Below are 23,969 nucleotides of genomic sequence, written 5' to 3' on the forward strand. Positions count from 1 at the left end.
TCTGAGAAGAAACCAAAGGATCAAAACTGGTAAATAGAATATCTGGTCTTAAAGAGATGGGGGATATAACTTACCTGGGACTGTACCTCTGTCTGCACCATCAATCATATTAAACTGTCTTACAAGTCAATTTTCTTATGATTTTAGGAGGGCGAGTTCTTCATCACGGCAGACTGTAGCAGTCAATGTAAGTGCCAGGCTGGAGGTGTTACCTGTACTGCAGTAAGATGTGGGGACAAGGAAGAGTGTCGTCTAGTGAATGGAGTCCGTGGCTGCTACAAGACAGAAGGAAAATGTTTCCTGAACTCGCAGAAGTTCGTGACTTTTGATGGCCTTACTGGAGGACCTATTGGGGATGGTCTAATAGAGGTGGCTTCTCTATGCAATGACACGGCTGCTGGATGGTTTCGCGTTACCGCTGATATCCAGACTTGTGGAAAGACTGAAACATCAGTGGTGAGAGTTCATATGCTGCATGGTGGCATCCTGGTGACCATCTCCAAAGACAGCAAAGTGTGGGTGAGTAATGTGGGTGAGTAATGTATCTGAAAAACTGCCAAATGACGGTACTAGAGTGTAAAATCTTACTATGTTTGTGCAGGTGAATGGACTTTTGGTTCATCTGCCCTATGGGTCTGGCGATCTGTCGGCCAGCGTTTGGGAGAACTCTGTGTTTATCCAGCTCGGAACTGACTTGAGGATGGAGTTGTGTGACGGTGGCAATCTTGTTCTCCATGCCTCTGAAAAATTATCTGAGCTGGTCTGTGGAGCTTGTGGAAACTTCAATGGAGACCCTTCCGATGACCTCAAGACTCCATGTGGAAAGTCCGACATTGACCATTGAGAGCTTGGGGTATAAGCAGTCGGTGAGTAAGTTTATTGTGAATGATCTGAAGGATTGAGATGTGTCTAGACAAATATTTAGGGAGGAGTGTGGTCCCTACTGTACCCTCCCAGTTCCTATGGATTTCATGGAGTCCTCTTGGCCACAGTGACAGCAAAAGATGACTTCAGCATACACTCCACTAGAGACTTGGGGCCCTATTACAACAGATTATCTGACAGGTATTGCTGCCTAAACCAGGAATTGATTTGCAAAGAGGTGGAATCTCTGTCTTCCCTTTATGACCTGTTCTGTTTATAGTCTCTTCCTGGCTTTGGCTCAAAAAATTTGTGGGATCTGTTGGTGTAGTAGGCTTCATTGGCCATCGCGGCCCAGGCCCTTCCAGGTCGCTTAGATAATCTTGTACTTTCCTTCATCTCTTCCAGTAATGCAAAGATGGAAGACATCTTGTGGAGGATCATGTACACGTATATGCCTAATAAAAATATATAAATATATACATCTCAAAGAACAAAAAGAAACCTGCAGTGAGAAGGTGACCTATGTATCAGGACCATAAGATGCGTGTGTAAAGTTGAGGCGCTCGGCTCTGGAATATTCCGTCTTGTAAGACGCTCTAACACTGATGTAATTTCAATGGTTTAAGGATGAATAAAATTTTAACATCTTTATACTGCTCATACTTATACTGCGGCCTCAAGGTTCTTCACAATCCTTATGTATATAACACACACACACACACACACACAATAACCAGTCACTGGGGAGCCGTATACATCCGCTCTGTACCCCCCCCCCCACATAATAACCAGTCACCGGAGAGCCGTATACATCCGCCCTGTACCCCCCCCCCCCCCACACACACACACATAATAATCAGTCACCGGGGAGCCGTATACATCCGCTCTGTACACCCCCCCCCCACATAATAACCAGTCACCGGGGAGCCGTATACATCCGCTCTGTACCTCCCCCCACATAATAACCAGTCACTGGGGAGCCGTATACATCCGCTCTGTACCCCCCCCCACATAATAACCAGTCACTGGGGAGCCGTATACATCCGCTCTGTACCCCCCCCACACCACATAATAACCAGTCACCGGGGAGCCGTATACATCCGCTCTGTACCTCCCCCCACATAATAACCAGTCACCGGGGAGCCGTATACATCTGCTCTGTACCCCCCGCCCCACACCACATAATAACCAGTCACTCGGGGAGCCGTATACATCCGCTCTGTACCTCCCCCCACATAATAACCAGTCACCGGGGAGCCGTATACATCGCGCTCTGTACCCCCCCCCCCCACATAATAACCAGTCACCGGGGAGCCGTATACATCCGCTCTGTACCCCCCCCCACATAATAACCAGTCACTGGGGAGCCGTATACATCCGCTCTGTACCCCCCCACACCACATAATAACCAGTCACCGGGGAGCCGTATACATCCACTTCTGTACCCCCCCCACACCACATAATAACCAGTCACCGGGGAGCCGTATACATCCGCTCTGTACCCCCCCCCACATAATAACCAGTCACCGGGGAGCCGTATACATCCGCTCTGTACCCCCCCCCCCCCCCACATAATAACCAGTCACCGGGGAGCCGTATACATCCGCTCTGTACCCCCCCCCCCACATAACAACCAGTCACTGGGGAGCCGTATACATCCGCTCTGTACCCCCCCCCCCACATAATAACCAGTCACCGGGGAGCCGTATACATCCGCTCTGTACCCCCCCCCCCCCCCCACATATAACCAGTCACCGGGGAGCCGTATACATCCGCTCTGTACCCCCCCCCCCCCACATAATAACCAGTCACCGGGGAGCCGTATACATCCGCTCTGTACCCCCCCCCCACATAATTAACAGTCACCGTGGAGCCGTAATACATCCCTCTGTACCCCCCCCACATAACCAGTCACCGGGGAGCCGTATACATCCGCTCTGTACCCCCCCCCCCCACATAACACCATCCACCAGGGGGAGCCGTATACATCCGCTCTGTACCCCCCCCCCCACATAATAACCAGTCACCGGGGAGCCGTATACATCCTCTGTACCCCCCCCCCCACCCCACATAATAACCAGTCACCGGGGAGCCGTATACATCCGCTCTGTACCCCCCCCCCCCACATAATAACCAGTCACCGGGGAGCTGTATACATCCGCTCTGTACCCCCCCCCACATAATAACCAGTCACCGGGGAGCCGTATACATCCGCTCTGTACCCCCCCCCCCCCCACCCCCACATAATAACCAGTCACCGGGGAGCCGTATACATCCGCTCTGTACCCCCCCCCCCCACACCACATAATAACCAGTCACCGGGGAGCCGTATACATCCGCTCTGTACCCCCCCCCCCACATAATAACCAGTCACCGGGGAGCTGTATACCTCCGCTCTGTACCCCCCCCCCACACATAATAACCAGTCACCGGGGAGCCGTATACATCCGCTCTGTACCTCCCCCCCCACATAACAATCAGTCACCGGGAGCACAGTATATATCCGCTCTGTACCCCCCACCCCCCCCCACATAATAACCAGTCACCGGGGAGCCGTTATACATCCGCTCTGTACCCCCCCCCCCCCCCCCACACATATATACCAGTCACCGGGAGCCGTATACATCCGCTCTGTACCTCCCCCCCCCCCACATAATAACCAGTCACCGGGGGAGCGTATACATCCGCTCTGTACCCCCCCCCCCCACATAATAACCAGTCACCGGGGAGCCGTATACATCCGCTCTGTACCCCCCCCCCACATAATACCAGTCACCGGGGAGGCCGTATACATCCGCTCTGTACCCCCCCCCCCCCACATAATAACCAGTCACCGGGGAGCTGTAGACAGCCGCCCTGTACCCCCCACCATTCCCACCCACCTATAATAACCAGGTCACAGGGGGAGCCGTATACATCCGCTCCTGTACCCCCCCCACTATAATAACCAGTCACCGGGGAGTCCGTATACATCCGCTCTGTACCCCCCCCACATAATAACCAGTCACCGGGGAGCCGTATACATCCGCTCTGTACCCCCCCACATAATAACCAGTCCACCGGGGAGCCGTATACATCCGCTCTGTACCCCCCCCACATAATAACCCGTCACCGGGGTGCTGTATACATCCGCTCTGTCCCCCCCCCCCCCCCACATAATAACCAGTCACCGGGGAGCCGTATACATCCGCTCTGTACCCCCCCCCCCCCCACATAATAACCAGTCACCGGGAGCCGTATACATCCGCTCTGTACCCCCCCCCCCCACATAATAACCAGTCACCGGGGAGCCGTATACATCCGCTCTGTACCCCCCCCACATAATAACCAGTCACCGGGGAGCCGTATACATCCGCTCTGTACCCCCCCCACACCACATAATAACCAGTCACCGGGGAGCCGTATACATCCGCTCTGTACCCCCCCCCCCCACATAATAACCAGTCACCGGGGAGCCGTATACATCCGCTCTGTACCCCCCCCCCCCCACATAATAACCAGTCACCGGGGAGCCGTATACATCCGCTCTGTACCCCCCCCCCACATAATAACCAGTCACCGGGGAGCTGTATACATCCGCCCTGTACCCCCCCCCCCACATAATAACCCGTCACCGGGGAGCCGTATACATCCGCTCTGTACCCCCCCCCCCCACATAATAACCAGTCACCGGGGAGCCGTATACATCCGCTCTGTACCCCCCCCCCACATAATAACCAGTCACCGGGGAGCCGTATACATCCGCTCTGTACCCCCCCCCACATAATAACCAGTCACCGGGGAGCCGTATACATCCGCTCTGTACCCCCCCCCCCCCCCACATAATAACCAGTCACCGGGGAGCCGTATACATCCGCTCTGTACCCCCCCCCCCACATAATAACCAGTCACCGGGGAGCCGTATACATCAGCTCTGTACCCCCCCCCCCCCACATAATAACCAGTCACCGGGGAGCCGTATACATCCGCTCTGTACCCCCCCCCCCCACATAATAACCAGTCACCGGGGAGCCGTATACATCCGCTCTGTACCCCCCCCACATAATAACCAGTCACCGGGGAGCCGTATACATCCGCTCTGTACCCCCCCCCCCCCCCCACATAATAACCAGTCACTGGGGAGCCGTATACATCCGCTCTGTACCCCCCCCCCCCCCCCCACATAATAACCAGTCACTGGGGAGCCGTATACATCCGCTCTGTACCCCCCCCCCACACACATAATAACCAGTCACCGGGGAGCGTATAATCTGCTCTGTACCCCCCCCCCCCCACATATAACCAGTCACCGGGGGAGCCGTATACATCCGCTCTGTACCCCCCCCCCCCCCACATAATAACCAAGTCACCGGGTGAAGCCGTATACATCCGCTCTGTACCCCCCCCCCCCCCCACATAATAACCAGTCACCGGGGAGCTGTATATATCCGCTCTGTACCCCCCCCCCCCCCCCACATAATAAACCAGTCCCGGGGAGCCGTATACATCCGCTCTGTAGCCCCCCCCCCCACCACATAATAACCAGTCACCGGGGAGCCGTATATACATCCGCTCCTGTACCCCCCCCCCCCACATAATAACCAGTCACCGGGAGCCGTATACATCCGCTCTGTACCCCCCCCCCCCCCACATAATAACCAGTCACCGGGGAGCCGTATACATCCGCTCTGTACCCCCCCCCACATAATAACCAGTCACCGGGGAGCCGTATACATCCGCTCTGTACCCCCCCCCCCCACATAATAACCAGTCACCGGGGAGCCGTATACATCCGCTCTGTACCCCCCCCACACACATAATAACCAGTCACCGGGGAGAGGTCACTGACCGGTGTATATGGAAGGTGTGACATCACTGATTGAGGTTTTTAGAGAATAAGACCAATTTCTCAATACACCTCAGTCAGTGACGTCACACCTTCTCTGTACAGGAGCACAGTAACACGTGAAGGTCAGTCACATGACCATAATATTTTGTGATACCTGTTAGACTCCCATAATACCCATCTCATATATCGGTAACCGACGGTGACTTACCGCGCCTCTTTACATAAAGGTCTTATAGTAAGCTCCGCCCCTAACCGATACCGGGGAGAACCAGCTCCGCCCCCAGCTGCTTCCTGTAGATCAGGGTGGGTCAGTGTTTGTACCTGAGGGACGATGTGAGTGACAATCCCGCGAACCAATCAGTGCCGAGGAGGATTCATGATTCGCCAATCAGCAGCGGAGCTCCGACAAGGTGAGCCAGGTGCGGCGTGACGTCACTGGGCGGGGTTAAACAACTTGTTTGTTCCTTGACGCTTACCGAAACCGGAGAGACGTAAAGATGGCGACGGGCAAAGCGCTGTGTGTCCTGCTGCTCTCCGTGTGTGAGTATATGATGTATACGGGGGGCACTATGTATACTGGGGGTCCTGTGTGAGTATAGGGGCACTATGTATACTGGGGTCCTGTCCCTGTGTGAGTATAGGGGCACTATGTATACTGGGGGTCCTGTGTGAGTATAGGGGCACTATGTATACTGGGGGTCCTGTGTGAGTATAGGGGCACTATGTATACTGGGGGTCCTGTGTGAGTATAGGGGCACTATGTATACTGGGGGTCCTGTGTGAGTATAGGGGCACTATGTATACTGGGGGTCCTGTCCCTGTGTGAGTATAGGGGCACTATGTATACTGGGGTCCTGTCCCTGTGTGAGTATAGGGGCACTATGTATACTGGGGGTCCTGTGTGAGTATAGGGGCACTATGTATACTGGGGGTCCTGTCCCTGTGTGAGTATAGGGGCACTATGTATACTGGGGGTCCTGTGTGAGTATAGGGGCACTATGTATACTGGGGGTCCTGTGTGAGTATAGGGGCACTATGTATACTGGGGGTCCTGTGTGAGTATAGGGGCACTATGTATACTGGGGGGGGGGTCCTGTGTGAGTATAGGGGCACTATGTATACTGGGGGTCCTGTGTGAGTATAGGGGCACTATGTATACTGGGGGTCCTGTGTGAGTATAGGGGCACTATGTATACTGGGGGTCCTGTGTGAGTATAGGGGCACTATGTATACTGGGGGTCCTGTGTGAGTATAGGGGCACTATGTATACTGGGGGTCCTGTGTGAGTATAGGGGCACTATGTATACTGGGGGTCCTGTCCCTGTGTGAGTATAGGGGCACTATGTATACTGGGGGTCCTGTGTGAGTATAGGGGCACTATGTATACTGGGGGTCCTGTGTGAGTATAGGGGCACTATGTATACTGGGGGTCCTGTGTGAGTATAGGGGCACTATGTATACTGGGGGTCCTGTCCCTGTGTGAGTATAGGGGCACTATGTATACTGGGGGTCCTGTCCCTGTGTGAGTATAGGGGCACTATGTATACTGGGGGTCCTGTGTGAGTATAGGGGCACTATGTATACTGGGGGTCCTGTGTGAGTATAGGGGCACTATGTATACTGGGGGTCCTGTGTGAGTATAGGGGCACTATGTATACTGGGGTCCTGTGTGAGTATAGGGGCACTATGTATACTGGGGGTCCTGTGTGAGTATAGGGGCACTATGTATACTGGGGGTCCTGTGTGAGTATAGGGGCACTATGTATACTGGGGTCCTGTGTGAGTATAGGGGCACTATGTATACTGGGGGTCCTGTGTGAGTATAGGGGCACTATGTATACTGGGGGTCCTGTGTGAGTATAGGGGCACTATGTATACTGGGGGTCCTGTGTGAGTAGAGGGGCACTATGTATACTGGGGGTCCTGTGTGAGTATAGGGGCACTATGTATACTGGGGGTCCTGTGTGAGTATAGGGGCACTATGTATACTGGGGGTCCTGTCCCTGTGTGAGTATAGGGGCACTATGTATACTGGGGGTCCTGTGTGAGTATAGGGGCACTATGTATACTGGGGGTCCTGTGTGAGTATAGGGGCACTATGTATACTGGGGGTCCTGTGTGAGTATAGGGGCACTATGTATACTGGGGGTCCTGTGTGAGTATAGGGGCACTATGTATACTGGGGGTCCTGTGTGAGTATAGGGGCACTATGTATACTGGGGGTCCTGTGTGAGTATAGGGGCACTATGTATACTGGGGGTCCTGTCCCTGTGTGAGTATAGGGGCACTATGTATACTGGGGGTCCTGTGTGAGTATAGGGGCACTATGTATACTGGGGGTCCTGTCCCTGTGAGTATAGGGGCACTATGTATACTGGGGGTCCTGTCCCTGTGTGAGTATAGGGGCACTATGTATACTGGGGTCCTGTCCCTGTGTGAGTATAGGGGCACTATGTATACCGGGGGTCCTGTGTGAGTATAGGGGCACTATGTATACTGGGGGTCCTGTGTGAGTATAGGGGCACTATGTATACTGGGGGTCCTGTGTGAGTATAGGGGCACTATGTATACTGGGGGTCCTGTGTGAGTATAGGGGCACTATGTATACTGGGGGTCCTGTGTGAGTATAGGGGCACTATGTATACCGGGGGTCCTGTCCCTGTGTGAGTATAGGGGCACTATGTATACTGGGGTCCTGTGTGAGTATAGGGGCACTATGTATACTGGGGGTCCTGTGTGAGTATAGGGGCACTATGTATACTGGGGGTCCTGTGTGAGTATAGGGGCACTATGTATACTGGGGGTCCTGTGTGAGTATAGGGGCACTATGTATACTGGGGGTCCTGTGTGAGTATAGGGGCACTATGTATACTGGGGGTCCTGTGTGAGTATAGGGGCACTATGTATACTGGGGGTCCTGTCCCTGTGTGAGTATAGGGGCACTATGTATACTGGGGGTCCTGTGTGAGTATAGGGGCACTATGTATACTGGGGGTCCTGTCCCTGTGTGAGTATAGGGGCACTATGTATACCGGGGGTCCTGTGTGAGTATAGGGGCACTATGTATACTGGGGGTCCTGTCCCTGTGTGAGTATAGGGGCACTATGTATACTGGGGTCCTGTCCCTGTGTGAGTATAGGGGCACTATGTATACCGGGGGTCCTGTGTGAGTATAGGGGCACTATGTATACTGGGGGTCCTGTCCCTGTGTGAGTATAGGGGCACTATGTATACTGGGGGTCCTGTGTGAGTATAGGGGCACTATGTATACTGGGGGTCCTGTCCCTGTGTGAGTATAGGGGCACTATGTATACTGGGGGTCCTGTCCCTGTGTGAGTATAGGGGCACTATGTATACTGGGGGTCCCTGTGTGAGTATAGGGGCACTATGTATACTGGGGGTCCTGTGTGAGTATAGGGGCACTATGTATACTGGGGGGGGGGGGGGGGTCCGGTGGGAGTATAGGGGCACTATGTATACTGGGGTCCTGTGTGAGTATAGGGGCACTATGTATACTGGGGGTCCTGTGTGAGTATAGGGGCACTATGTATACTGGGGTCCTGTGTGAGTATAGGGGCACTATGTATACCGGGGGTCCTGTGTGAGTATAGGGGCACTATGTATACTGGGGTCCTGTGTGAGTATAGGGGCACTATGTATACTGGGGGTCCTGTGTGAGTATAGGGGCACTATGTATACTGGGGGTCCTGTGTGAGTATAGGGGCACTATGTATACAGGGGGTCCTGTGTGAGTATAGGGGCACTATGTATACCGGGGGTCCTGTGTGAGTATAGGGGCACTATGTATACTGGGGGTCCTGTGTGAGTATAGGGGCACTATGTATACTGGGGGTCCCTGTGTGAGTATAGGGGCACTATGTATACTGGGGGTCCTGTGTGAGTATAGGGGCACTATGTATACTGGGGGGGGGGGGTCCTGTGTGAGTATAGGGGCACTATGTATACTGGGGTCCTGTGTGAGTATAGGGGCACTATGTATACTGGGGGTCCTGTGTGAGTATAGGGGCACTATGTATACTGGGGTCCTGTGTGAGTATAGGGGCACTATGTATACCGGGGGTCCTGTGTGAGTATAGGGGCACTATGTATACTGGGGTCCTGTGTGAGTATAGGGGCACTATGTATACTGGGGGTCCTGTGTGAGTATAGGGGCACTATGTATACTGGGGGTCCTGTGTGAGTATAGGGGCACTATGTATACTGGGGGTCCTGTGTGAGTATAGGGGCACTATGTATACTGGGGGTCCTGTGTGAGTATAGGGGCACTATGTATACTGGGGGTCCTGTCCCTGTGTGAGTATAGGGGCACTATGTATACCGGGGGTCCTGTGTGAGTATAGGGGCACTATGTATACTGGGGGTCCTGTCCCTGTGTGAGTATAGGGGCACTATGTATACTAGGGTCCTGTGTGAGTATAGGGGCACTATGTATACTGGGGGTCCTGTGTGAGTATAGGGGCACTATGTATACCGGGGGTCCTGTCCCTGTGTGAGTATAGGGGCACTATGTATACTGGGGGTCCTGTGTGAGTATAGGGGCACTATGTATACTGGGGGTCCTGTGTGAGTATAGGGGCACTATGTATACTGGGGGTCCTGTCCCTGTGTGAGTATAGGGGCACTATGTATACTGGGGGTCCTGTCCCTGTGTGAGTATAGGGGCACTATGTATACTGGGGGTCCTGTGTGAGTATAGGGGCACTATGTATACTGGGGGGGGGGGTCCTGTGTGAGTATAGGGGCACTATGTATACTGGGGGTCCTGTGTGAGTATAGGGGCACTATGTATACTGGGGGTCCTGTGTGAGTATAGGGGCACTATGTATACTGGGGTCCTGTCCCTGTGTGAGTATAGGGGCACTATGTATACTGGGGGTCCTGTCCCTGTGTGAGTATAGGGGCACTATGTATACTGGGGGTCCTGTGTGAGTATAGGGGCACTATGTATACTGGGGGTCCTGTCCCTGTGTGAGTATAGGGGCACTATGTATACTGGGGGTCCTGTCCCTGTGTGAGTATAGGGGCACTATGTATACTGGGGTCCTGTCCCTGTGTGAGTATAGGGGCACTATGTATACTGGGGTCCTGTGTGAGTATAGGGGCACTATGTATACTGGGGGTCCTGTCTCTGTGTGAGTATAGGGGCACTATGTATACTGGGGTCCTGTGTGAGTATAGGGGCACTATGTATACTGGGGGTCCTGTCTCTGTGTGATTATAGGGGCACTATGTATACTGGGGGTCCTGTGTGAGTATAGGGGCACTATGTATACTGGGGGTCCTGTGTGAGTATAGGGGCACTATGTATACTGGGGGTCCTGTGTGATTATAGGGGCACTATGTATACTGGGGTCCTGTGTGAGTATAGGGGCACTATGTATACTGGGGGTCCTGTGAGTATAGGGGCACTATGTATACTGGGGGTCCTGTCCCTGTGTGAGTATAGGGGCACTATGTATACTGGGGGTCCTGTGAGTATAGGGGCACTATGTATACTGGGGGTCCTGTCCCTGTGTGAGTATAGGGGCACTATGTATACTGGGGGTCCTGTGAGTATAGGGGCACTATGTATACTGGGGGTCCTGTCCCTGTGTGAGTATAGGGGCACTATGTATACTGGGGGTCCTGTGTGAGTATAGGGGCACTATGTATACTGGGGTCCTGTGTGATTATAGGGGCACTATGTATACCGGGGGTCCTGTGTGAGTATAGGGGCACTATGTATACTGGGGGTCCTGTGTGAGTATAGGGGCACTATGTATACTGGGGGTCCTGTGTGAGTATAGGGGCACTATGTATACTGGGGGTCCTGTGTGAGTATAGGGGCACTATGTATACTGGGGGTCCTGTGTGAGTATAGGGGCACTATGTATACTGGGGTCCTGTCCCTGTGAGTATAGGGGCACTATGTATACTGGGGGTCCTGTCCCTGTGTGAGTATAGGGGCACTATGTATACTGGGGGTCCTGTGTGAGTATAGGGGCACTATGTATACTGGGGGTCCTGTGTGAGTATAGGGGCACTATGTATACTGGGGGTCCTGTCCCTGTGTGAGTATAGGAGCACTATGTATACTGGGGGTCCTGTGTGAGTATAGGGGCACTATGTATACTGGGGGTCCTGTGTGAGTATAGGGGCACTATGTATACTGGGGGTCCTGTCCCTGTGTGAGTATAGGGGCACTATGTATACTGGGGTCCTGTGTGAGTATAGGGGCACTATGTATACCGGGGGTCCTGTGTGAGTATAGGGGCACTATGTATACCGGGGGTCCTGTGTGAGTATAGGGGCACTATGTATACTGGGGGTCCTGTGTGAGTATAGGGGCACTATGTATACTGGGGGTCCTGTGTGAGTATAGGGGCACTATGTATACTGGGGGTCCTGTGTGAGTATAGGGGCACTATGTATACTGGGGGTCCTGTGTGAGTATAGGGGCACTATGTATACTGGGGTCCTGTCCCTGTGAGTATAGGGGCACTATGTATACTGGGGGTCCTGTCCCTGTGAGTATAGGGGCACTATGTATACTGGGGTCCTGTGTGAGTATAGGGGCACTATGTATACTGGGGTCCTGTCCCTGTGAGTATAGGGGCACTATGTATACTGGGGGTCCTGTCCCTGTGTGAGTATAGGGGCACTATGTATACTGGGGGTCCTGTGTGAGTATAGGGGCACTATGTATACTGGGGGTCCTGTGTGAGTATAGGGGCACTATGTATACTGGGGGTCCTGTGTGAGTATAGGGGCACTATGTATACTGGGGGTCCTGTCCCTGTGTGAGTATAGGAGCACTATGTATACTGGGGGTCCTGTGTGAGTATAGGGGCACTATGTATACTGGGGGTCCTGTCCCTGTGTGAGTATAGGGGCACTATGTATACTGGGGGTCCTGTGTGAGTATAGGGGCACTATGTATACTGGGGGTCCTGTGTGAGTATAGGGGCACTATGTATCCTGGGGGTCCTGTGTGAGTATAGGGGCACTATGTATACTGGGGGTCCTGTGTGAGTATAGGGGCACTATGTATACTGGGGGTCCTGTGTGAGTATAGGGGCACTATGTATACCGGGGGTCCTGTGTGAGTATAGGGGCACTATGTGTCCCTGGGTGAGTAGGGGCACTATGTATACTGGGGTCCTGTCCTGTTGAAGTATAGGGGCACTATGTACTGGGGGTCCCTGTGACCTGTGTGCGTATAGGGGCACTTATGTATACTGGGGGTCCTGTGTGAGTATAGGGGCACTATGTATACTGGGGGTCCTGTGTGAGTATAGGGGGCACTATGTATACTGGGGGTCCTGTCCCTGTGTGAGTATAGGAGCACTATTGTATACTGGGTGGTCCTGTGTGAGTATAGGGGCACTATGTATACTGGGGGTCCTGTGTGAGTATAGGGGCACTATGTATACTGGGGGTCCTGTCCCTGTGTGAGTATAGGGGCACTATGTATACTGGGGTCCTGTGTGAGTATATGGGCCCTATGTATACCGGGGGTCCTGTGTGAGTATAGGGGCACTGTGTATACCGGGGGGTCCTGTGTGAGTATAGGGGCCTATGTATACTGGGGGTCCTGTGTGAGTATAGGGGCAACTATGTATACTGGGGGTCCTGTGTGAGTATAGGGGCACTATGTATACTGGGGGTCCTGTGTGAGTATAGGGGCACTATGTATACTGGGGGTCCTGTGTGAGTATAGGGGCACTATGTATACTGGGGTCCTGTCCCTGTGAGTATAGGGGCACTATGTATACTGGGGGTCCTGTCCCTGTGAGTATAGGGGCACTATGTATACTGGGGTCCTGTGTGAGTATAGGGGCACTATGTATACTGGGGTTCCTGATCCCTGTGAGTATAGGGGCAACTATGTATACTGGGGGTCCTGTCCCTGTGGTGAGTATAGGGGCACTATGTATACTGGGGGTCCTGTGTGAGTATAAGGGGCACTATGTATACTGGGGGTCCTGTGTGAGTATAGGGGCACTATGTATACTGGTGGGTCCTGTGTGAGTATAGGGGCACTATGTATACTGGGGGTCCTGTCCCTGTGTGAGTATAGGAGCACTATGTATACTGGGGGTCCTGTGTGAGTATAGGGGCACTATGTATACTGGGGGTCCTGTCCCTGTGTGAGTATAGGGGCACTATGTATACTGGGGGTCCTGTTGTGAGTATAGGGGCACTATGTATACTGGGGGTCCTGTGTGAGTATAGGGGCACTATGTATACTGGGGGTCCTGTGTGAGTATAGGGGCACTATGTATACTGGGGGTCCTGTGTGAGTATAGGGGCACTATGTATACCGGGGGTCCTGTGTGAGTATAGGGGCACTATGTATACTGGGGGGGGGGGTCCTGTGTAAGTATAGGAGCACTATGTATACTGGGGTCCTGTCCCTGTGTGAGTATAGAGGCACTATGTATACTGGGGGTCCTGTCCCTGTGTGAGTATAGGGGCACTATGTATACTGGGGTCCTGTGTGAGTATAGGGGCACTATGTATACTGGGGGTCCTGTCCCTGTGTGAGTATAGGAGCACTATGTATACTGGGGGTCCTGTGTGAGTATAGGGGCACTATGTATACTGGGGGTCCTGTGTGAGTATAGGGGCACTATGTATACTGGGGGTCCTGTGTGAGTATAGGGGCACTATGTATACTGGGGGTCCTGTCCCTGTGTGAGTATAGGGGCACTATGTATACTGGGGGTCCTGTGTGAGTATAGGGGCACTATGTATACTGGGGGTCCTGTGTGAGTATAGGGGCACTATGTATACCGGGGGTCCTGTGTGAGTATAGGGGCACTATGTATACTGGGGGTCCTGTGTGAGTATAGGGGCACTATGTATACCGGGGGTCCTGTGTGAGTATAGGGGCACTATGTATACTGGGGGTCCTGTCCCTGTGTGAGTATAGGGGCACTATGTATACTGGGGGTCCTGTGTGAGTATATGATGTATACTGGGGGTCCTGTGTGAGTATAGGGGCACTATGTATACTGGGGTCCTGTGTGAGTATAGAGGCACTATGTATACCGGGGGTCCTGTGTGAGTATAGGGGCACTATGTATACTGGGGGTCCTGTGTGAGTATAGGGGCACTATGTATACTGGGGGTCCTGTGTGAGTATAGGGGCACTATGTATACTGGGGGTCCTGTGTGAGTATAGGGGCACTATGTATACTGGGGGTCCTGTGGGTATAGGGGCACTATGTATACTGGGGGTCCTGTGTGAGTATAGGGGCACTATGTATACTGGGGTCCTGTGTGAGTATAGGGGCACTATGTATACTGGGGGTCCTGTGTGAGTATAGGGGCACTATGTATACTGGGGTCCTGTGTGAGTATAGGGGCACTATGTATACTGGGGGTCCTGTCCCTGTGTGAGTATAGGGGCACTATGTATACTGGGGGTCCTGTGTGAGTATAGGGGCACTATATATACTGGGGGTCCTGTGTGAGTATAGGGGCACTATGTATACTGGGGTCCTGTGTGAGTATAGGGGCACTATGTATACTGGGGTCCTGTGTGAGTATAGGGGCACTATGTATACTGGGGGTCCTGTGTGAGTATAGGGGCACTATGTATACTGGGGGTCCTGTGGGTATAGGGGCACTATGTATACTGGGGGTCCTGTGTGAGTATAGGGGCACTATGTATACTGGGGTCCTGTCCCTGTGTGAGTATAGGGGCACTATGTATACTCGGGGTCCTGTGAGAATAGAACATGTACATTTTCTGGGTGAGAATCCCTTGTAGGCGTCCCTTATTGTGTCCAGGCTGTTGTGGTGGTTGGGGGTTGGGTTGGCACAATGAACGGCCAAGACGGGAATGTCACCCAACCAGTCTGACGGCACCTGTCACTGTCACCCCTTGCAGCTCACATGTAATAACAGGAAACCTACCTCCATACGTCATCCTTGACCCCAGGAGCTGACACTCTAATCTCCTATCACACACCATGTATTATCACTCCATCCTCCTTCCTGGCGAGGCTCTGAGCTCCGTTATTACCCAGCAGCCTCTGGTCTTCTCCTCAGGGTGAAGCAGCTGCGGGCTTTTCTGCCTCTTCTCACCATCTTGTCTTCTCTCTCGCTCAGGTGCCGCGGTGCTTGGTGACACCATAAAGGAGGTGAAGGAAGGACAGGGTAAGTGTCCGTGTCATGTGGTGCCAGCCGCCTGGTGACTCCGCCTCCGTGTTGATCATGTGATTCTCTCTCGGCAGATGTGGAGTTGTCCTGTAATTATAAAGCTGCTTTTTCGGATCCGCGTATCGAGTGGAAGTTCAGCAATGGAGATGACTCTGGTTTCATCTACTACAATGGAGCCCTGACTGGTGTGTGCTGTGACCACATGGGGGCAGACTGGGGGGAGGGGGATAGTATGGCTGGATTCTCAGGGGTCACTGATGGACCCTCCCGGGAACCTTTGAGTTATGGTCTATCTTCTTCTAGCCTCCTATAAGGACCGAGCCATATATTACCCACAAGGCCTGCAGCTGAAGAGTGTGACCCGGAAAGACACGGGCGAATACGTTTGCGAGGTGACTGACAACCCCACCGGGGGAAAGCCCAACTACTCCGAGATCAAGACGCAGCTGGTGGTCTTAGGTGGGGGGCTTCACCCAACACAGTTCCAGTGCCGCTTCTCTCCGCTCTTGTCTCATGTCTTTGGTTTTTCTTCAGTTCCACCATCTGTGCCTGTCGCCCAAGTCCCCACGTCTGTGACCATCGGGAGCACCACCACTATGCACTGTGTGGAGAACGACGGCTCCCCTCGTCCCACCATCACCTGGTACAGGAACCAGGTCCAACTGCCCCTGGACCCTAAGAGTGTCCCAGCCTTCAAGAACTTCACCTACATCATAGACCCTACAACTGGAGGCCTGGTAACTGCAGACCCTCCTCGTAGTCACCTCTGACTGATCGCTTATGGATCCACCAATCACTGATACCCTTTACTCAATACTGGGTCCTCTTCTGCTCTCAGGGATCCGCCTCTCTCTATACTGGGTCCTCTTCTGCTCTCAGGGATCTGCCTCTCTATACTGGGTCCTCTTCTGCTCTCAGGGATCCGCCTCTCTCTATACTGGGTCCTCTTCTGCTCTCAGGGATCTGCATCTCTCTATACTGGGTCCTCTTCTGCTCTCAGGGATCCTCCTCTCTCTATACTGGGTCCTCTTCTGCTCTCAGGGATCCTCCTCTCTCTATACTGGGTCCTCTTCTGCTCTCAGGGATCCGCCTCTCTCTATACTGGGTCCTCTTCTGCTCTCAGGGATCCTCCTCTCTCTATACTGGGTCCTCTTCTGCTCTCAGGGATCTGCCTCTCTCTATACTGGGTCCTCTTCTGCTCTCAGGGATCCTCCTCTCTCTATACTGGGTCCTCTTCTGCTCTCAGGGATCCTCCTCTCTCTATACTGGATCCGCCTCTCTCTATACTGGGTCCTCTTCTGCTCTCAGGGATCTGCCTCTCTCTATACTGGGTCCTCTTCTGCTCTCAGGGATCCGCCTCTCTCTATACTGGGTCCTCTTCTGCTCTCAGGGATCCTCCTCTCTCTATACTGGGTCCTCTTCTGCTCTCAGGGATCCGCCTCTCTCTATACTGGGTCCTCTTCTGCTCTCAGGGATCTGCATCTCTCTATACTGGGTCCTCTTCTGCTCTCAGGGATCCTCCTCTCTCTATACTGGGTCCTCTTCTGCTCTCAGGGATCCTCCTCTTTCTATACTGGGTCCTCTTCTGCTCTCAGGGATCCTCCTCTCTCTATACTGGATCCGCCTCTCTCTATACTGGGTCCTCTTCTGCTCTCAGGGATCCTCCTCTCTCTATACTGGGTCCTCTTCTGCTCTCAGGGATCCTCCTCTCTCTATACTGGGTCCTCTTCTGCTCTCAGGGATCCTCCTCTCTCTATACTGGGTCCTCTTCTGCTCTCAGGGATCCTCCTCTCTCTATACTGGGTCCTCTTCTGCTCTCAGGGATCCTCCTCTCTCTATACTGGGTCCTCTTCTGCTCTCAGGGATCCTCCTCTCTCTATACTGGGTCCTCTTCTGCTCTCAGGGATCCTCCTCTCTCTATACTGGGTCCTCTTCTGCTCTCAGGGATCCTCCTCTCTCTATACTGGGTCCTCTTCTGCTCTCAGGGATCCTCCTCTCTCTATACTGGGTCCTCTTCTGCTCTCAGGGATCCTCCTCTCTCTATACTGGGTCCTCTTCTGCTCTCAGGGATCCTCCTCTCTCTATACTGGGTCCTCTTCTGCTCTCAGGGATCTGCCTCTCTATACTGGGTCCTCTTCTGCTCTCAGGGATCCTCCTCTCTCTATACTGGGTCCTCTTCTGCTCTCAGGGATCTGCCTCTCTATACTGGGTCCTCTTCTGCTCTCAGGGATCCTCCTCTCTCTATACTGGGTCCTCTTCTGCTCTCAGGGATCCTCCTCTCTCTATACTGGGTCCTCTTCTGCTCTCAGGGATCCTCCTCTCTCTATACTGGGTCCTCTTCTGCTCTCAGGGATCTGCCTCTCTATACTGGGTCCTCTTCTGCTCTCAGGGATCCTCCTCTCTCTATACTGGGTCCTCTTCTGCTCTCAGGGATCTGCCTCTCTATACTGGGTCCTCTTCTGCTCTCAGGGATCCTCCTCTCTCTATACTGGGTCCCCTTCTCTCTGGGATTTTCCTCTCTATACCTGGTCCCATCCTGCTCTCTATGGTCCTTCTCTCGCTCTCTACATGACAATGCTCGGTGGTTCTCTCCTCTCTTCCCCCGTCGCTCGCTCTGTCTGCCTGTGTCGCTCGCTCTGTCTGCCGGTGTCGCTCGCTCTGTCTGCCGGTGTCGCTCGCTCTGTCTGCCGGTGTCGCTCGCTCTGTCTGCCGGTGTCGCTCGCTCTGTCTGCCGGTGTCGCTCGCTCTGTCTGCCGGTGTCGCTCGCTCTGTGGTGGTCCTCTGTACGCACTATATGGCTTTCGGTGATCCTCCTCTGTCTTGGGTCCCCTACTGGGTCCTCTCGCTTCTTACTGCTCTCTTCTCCCCTATGGATCAGCTGCAGACTTGACGTCTTTCCTTTATCCCTTAGACCTTTAACCCTGTGACGCCGGCAGACTCTGGGGAGTATTACTGCGTGGCCACCAATAGCCAGGGCCAGCAGAGATCTGCAGCGGTGACCATGGAGGCATGTGAGTAGGCGTTCAGTAGTGCGGATAGCACTCCGCTCAGGTCGGAGGTTTATGTGTGATCTTTTTTTACAGATGAGAAGAATGTTGGTGGGATTGTGGCCGCGGTCATCATTGTCCTCCTCATTCTGGCCCTTATTGGATTTGGTCTGTGGTTTGCGTACAGCCGTGGTTACATTGGGAGTGAGTATCTGACTGGGATATCTGTGGGGGGGAGTTATGCAGGGGACCTTGTCTAATGGCTTCTGTTTCCCTCTTTTTCAGAGAAAGCCAAGTAAGTGAAGAGCAATAGCCGAGCGTGTCCTGCCCCCGGAGGGTATCCCGCCCCAGGACATGGCTCTAAGATGAGGCACAGCCTCGGGATACCATAAGTAGCCGTGCCTGTGCCGCCCCGGAGGGTGTCCCGCCCCAGGACATGGCTCTAACATGAGGCACAGCCTCGGGATACCATAAGTAACCGTGCCTGTGCCGCCCCGGAGGGTATCCCGCCCCAGGACATGGCTCTAAGATAAGGCACAGCCTTGGGATACCATAAGTAACCGTGCCTGTGCCGCCCCGGAGGGTGTCCCGCCCCAGGACATGGCTCTAAGATGAGGCACAGCCTCGGGATACCATAAGTAACCGTGCCTGTGCCGCCCCGGAGGGTGTCCCGCCCCAGGACATGGCTCTAAGATGAGGCACAGCCTCGGGATACCATAAGTAACCGTGCCTGTGCCGCCCCCGGAGGGTATCCCGCCCCAGGACATGGCTCTAAGATAAGGCACAGCCTTGGGATGCCATAAGTAACTGTGCCTGTGCCGCCCCCGGAGGGTGTCCCGCCCCAGGACATGGCTCTAAGATGAGGCACAGCCTCGGGATACCATAAGTAACCGTGCCTGTGCCGCCCCGGAGGGTGTCCCGTCCCAGGACATGGCTCTAAGATGAGGCACAGCCTCGGGATACCATAAGTAACCGTGCCTGTGCCGCCCCGGAGGGTGTCCCGTCCCAGGACATGGCTCTAAGATGAGGCACAGCCTTGGGATACTATTGGTTTGGGAGGTGTCATGGCTGCTATTCAAAGCATCTGACTACTTTCCCTTTTTTTTTTTTTTTTTTCCCCCAGCAAAAAAGTAATTTACAGCCAACCATCAGAGACCCGCAGCGATGTGAGTATGAGATTTCGTCTCACAACTAGAATAAATACACAGAGCACCGTAAGCCTATGTGATGGATGTGCGATGTAGAGAGGAGGATGGGGGCGGTCACGTGACTGCTGTGTGGTGTGGAGAGGGATAGGGCGATCATGTGACGGATGGTGCAGAAGACGGGGCGGTTGTGTGATGGATGTGTGGAGAGGAGGATTGGGGGGGGGGGGGCGGTCATGTGACGATGTGCAGAGAGGAGGTCGGGGCGGTCGTGTGATGGATGTACGGAGAAGAGGACGGGGCAGTCGTGACGGATGTGCGGAGAGGACGACTGGGGGGGGGTCATGTGACGGATGTGCGGAGAGGACAACGGGGGGGGGGGGTCATGTGACGGATGTGTGGAGGGGAGGACGGGGGCGGTCATACGACGGCTGTGTGGTGTGGTGAGGAGGGGAGGATGGGGCGGTCATGTGACGGCTGTGTGGAGAAGACTGGGCGGTTACGTGATGGCTCTGGTGTATGGAGAGGACCGGGCAGTCATGTGACGGCTGTCTGGAGAGGAGGACCGGGGCAGTCATGTGACTGCTGTGTGGAGAGGACGGGGCGGTTACCTGATGGCGGTGTGGAGAGGACGACGGGGCGGTCATGTGACGGTGGTGTGGTGGGGAGGACGGGGTGGTGTGACAGCTGTGTGGTGTGGTGGGGAGGACGGGGTGGTCATGTGACGGCTGTGTGAAGGGGAGGACGGGGCGGTCATGTGACAGCTGTGTGGTGTGGAGAGGAGGACGGGGCGGTCATGTGACAGCTGTGTGGTGTGGAGAGGAGGACGGGGCGGTCATGTGACGGCTGTGTGGAGGGGAGGACGGGGCGGTCATGTGACAGCTGTGTGGTGTGGAGAGGAGGACGGGGCGGTCATGTGACAGCTGTGTGGTGTGGAGAGGAGGACGGGACGGTCATGTGACAGCTGTGGTGTGTGGAGAGGAGGACGGGGCGGTCATGTGACAGCTGTGTGGTGTGGTGGGGAGGACAGGGTGGTCATGTGACGGCTGTGTGGTGTGGTGGGGAGGACGGGGCGGTCATGTGACAGCTGTGTGGTGTGGTGGGGAGGACAGGGTGGTCATGTGACGGCTGTGTGGAGGGGAGGACGGGGCGGTCATGTGACGGCTGTGTGGAGGGGAGGACGGGGCGGTCATGTGACGGCTGTGTGGAGGGGAGGACGGGGCGGTCATGTGACGGCTGTGTGGAGAGGAGGACGGGGCGGTCATGTGACGGCTGTGTGGTGTGGAGAGGAGGACGGGGCGGTCATGTGACAGCTGTGTGGTGTGGAGAGGAGGACGGGGCGGTCATGTGACAGCTGTGTGGTGTGGAGAGGAGGACGGGGCGGTCATGTGACAGCTGTGTGGTGTGGAGGGGAGGACGGGGCGGTCATGTGACGGATGTGTGGAGGGGAGGACGGGGCGGTCATGTGACGGCTGTGTGGAGGGGAGGACGGGGCGGTCATGTGACGGCTGTGTGGTGTGGAGAGGAGGACGGGGCGGTCATGTGACGGCTGTGTGGAGGGGAGGACGGGGTGGTCATGTGACGGCTGTGTGGAGGGGAGGACGGGGCAGTCATGTGACGGCTGTGTGGAGAGGACGGGGCGGTTACGTGATGGCTGTGGTGTGTGGAGAGGACGATGGGGCGGTCATGTGACGGCTGTGTGGTGTGGAGGGGAGCACGGGGGCGGTCATGTGACGGCTGTGTGGAGAGGAGGACGGGGCGGTTACGTGATGGCTGTGGTGTGTGGAGAAGAGGACGGGGCGGTCATGTGACGGCGGTGTGGAGGGGAGGACGGGGCGGTCATGTGACGGCTGGGTGGTGTGGAGAGGAGGACGGGGCGGTCATGTGACAGCTGTGTGGTGGGGAGGACAGGGTGGTCATGTGACGGCTGTGTGGAGGGGAGGACGGGGCGGTCATGTGACGGCTGTGTGGTGTGGAGAGGAGGACGGGGCGGTCATGTGACAGCTGTGTGGTGTGGAGGGGAGGACGGGGCGGTCATGTGACGGATGTGTGGTGTGGAGGACAGGGCGGTCATGTGACGGATGTGTGGTGTGGAGGGGAGAACGGGGCGGTCATGTGACGGATGTGTGGCGTGGTGTGGAGGGGAGGATGGGACAAGTGTTGCTGTTCGGATGTCTTGTACAGTGTCTGTTGCGCCCTCCTACCACTTTGGCCTGGTGGACGGCCGCATCTACACAGGACTGACTCTTATTTTTATTCTTTTTAGAAGAACTTCCAGCAGACCTCGTCATTTGTGGTGTGAGCGGAGCGCCTCCTGCAGTTTGACCGGTCTTAGCATTTTATTTATCACCCTGCCCCCCGTCAGGTCGGGGTGCTTCGGGGGTCCTCGGCTGATATTTGCACTATATTGTAGTGTGCACCTCCAGCATGAACTATAGGAAGACTCCAGAGCGACCACTAGAGGGCCCTGTACAGCAGCCGGGGGGGAGGGGGCACATACAGCCGGGTAGGGGGGGGGGCACATACGGGGGGGGGGGGGGGACATTTTACATTGTCTTCTGTCTGAAATGTTTTTAACTCGTGTTTTTCTATCTTTTATGCAATTTTTTTTTTAAATCATTCTTTGGAATAAATGTCAAACCCAGAACCTGGCCGCTGTCTGTTTCACATGGTCCTGGGTTAGGGCAGAGGGTGCGGCCACATCACATGGTCCTGGGTTGGGACAGGGGGTGCGTCCACATCACATGGTCCTGGGTTGGGACAGGGGGTGCGTCCACATCACATGGTCCTGGGTTGGGACAGGGGGTGCGTCCACATCACATGGTCCTGGGTTGGGACAGGGGGTGCGTCCACATCACATGGTCCTGGGTTGGGACAGGGGGTGCGTCCACATCACATGGTCCTGGGTTGGGGCAGAGAGTGCGGTGGGATCACATGGTCCTGGGTTGGGGCAGAGGGTGCGGTGGGATCACATGGTCCTGGGTTGGGGCAGAGAGTGCGGTGGGATCACATGGTCCTGGGTTGGGGCAGGGGGTGCGGCCACATCACATGGTCCTGGGTTGGGGCAGAGGGTGCGGTGGGATCACATGGTCCTGGGTTGGGGCAGAGAGTGCGGTGGGATCACATGGTCCTGGGTTGGGGCAGGGGGTGCGGCCACATCACATGGTCCTGGGTTGGGGCAGGGGGTGCAGCCACATCACATGGTCCTGGGTTGGGGCAGAGGGTGCGGCCGCATCACATGGTCCTGGTTTGGAGCAGAGGGTGCTGCGGGATCACATGGTCTTGAGGGGGTTCCTCATCTTCACAGCGGCACCACAGGAGTTAACTCAACAGCTGGAGTGTCAAGGTTAGCCATCGCTGCACTAGGGACAGGAAAAGCACAAACACAAGAGGTTAAAAGCCCTCCCCTCCCCACTATCACCAGTGCTTTTCCTGTCCCTTCAGGGAAGGCACAAGAGGTGCGGGATCCGTTGTGAAGAAGAGGAGACCCCCTGTCTTTCAGTTGAAGATTTCTTACGGTCGATCGAGGTTCTGACCTGCTTCCTCCCTGGGAGCATCTGCGGATCCTGGATCCTTGGTGGGGGATGGCCTGGTCCGTTCCATCCCCGGTGTGCGAGGCCTGCCTGTGTGGTACTGACCCTGGTTCGGTCGGCTCTCTGGGCACTTGTAGGTCTATTGACCGGCTGCCCAGGTAGGCGGATCGTCAGGAGACGCGTGAGGCGGGCTGGGGCCTACTTCTGGTGGTGGCGGTGCGCTGGAAGTGGGGCGGCTGGTCACAGTGATGTCATCACGCTGCGTGGGGATGTACTGACCTCACACACCAGAAGTTACCACAACTTCCGGGTGCTAATTTGAAACACTGGAACAGCATAAGAGGACCGAGCGGGTTGTCCATCTGGTGAGGTCTGATTGGGCATAATGGACTCTGCATCTTCCTCTGCAGTAGCTGCTGCGACTGAGAAGTTTCCCATGCGG

At 54.9% G+C, this 23,969-nt stretch overlaps 1 protein-coding gene across 1 annotated transcript; it reads left to right on the forward strand.

Annotated features, from left to right (window-relative positions):
* The first annotated feature begins 6,129 nt into the window (after positions 1-6,129).
* Positions 6,130-22,501, forward strand: F11R (F11 receptor). Its single transcript, XM_069951033.1, has 9 exons — positions 6,130-6,232; positions 15,812-15,859; positions 15,937-16,047; positions 16,166-16,321; positions 16,397-16,599; positions 18,774-18,873; positions 18,946-19,053; positions 19,135-20,015; positions 22,261-22,501. Exons 1-8 carry the CDS (start codon positions 6,190-6,192, stop codon positions 19,146-19,148), a joined length of 783 nt encoding a protein of 260 aa, XP_069807134.1. The 5' UTR covers positions 6,130-6,189; the 3' UTR covers positions 19,149-20,015; positions 22,261-22,501.
* The last annotated feature ends 1,468 nt before the right edge of the window (positions 22,502-23,969 follow it).

The sequence above is a fragment of the Dendropsophus ebraccatus genome, chromosome 13 (genome assembly GCF_027789765.1).
Source record: "Dendropsophus ebraccatus isolate aDenEbr1 chromosome 13, aDenEbr1.pat, whole genome shotgun sequence".
Classification (NCBI taxonomy): domain Eukaryota; kingdom Metazoa; phylum Chordata; class Amphibia; order Anura; family Hylidae; genus Dendropsophus; species Dendropsophus ebraccatus.

Bases quoted from the DNA above. Each gene is read 5' to 3' on its own strand.
- F11R (XM_069951033.1), top strand. From the start codon at position 6,190: ATGGCGACGGGCAAAGCGCTGTGTGTCCTGCTGCTCTCCGTGT. The intron at 15,860-15,936 runs GTAAGTGTCCGT...CTCTCTCGGCAG, and splicing joins GGAGGTGAAGGAAGGACAGG to ATGTGGAGTTGTCCTGTAAT. The intron at 16,048-16,165 runs GTGTGTGCTGTG...ATCTTCTTCTAG, and splicing joins CTACAATGGAGCCCTGACTG to CCTCCTATAAGGACCGAGCC.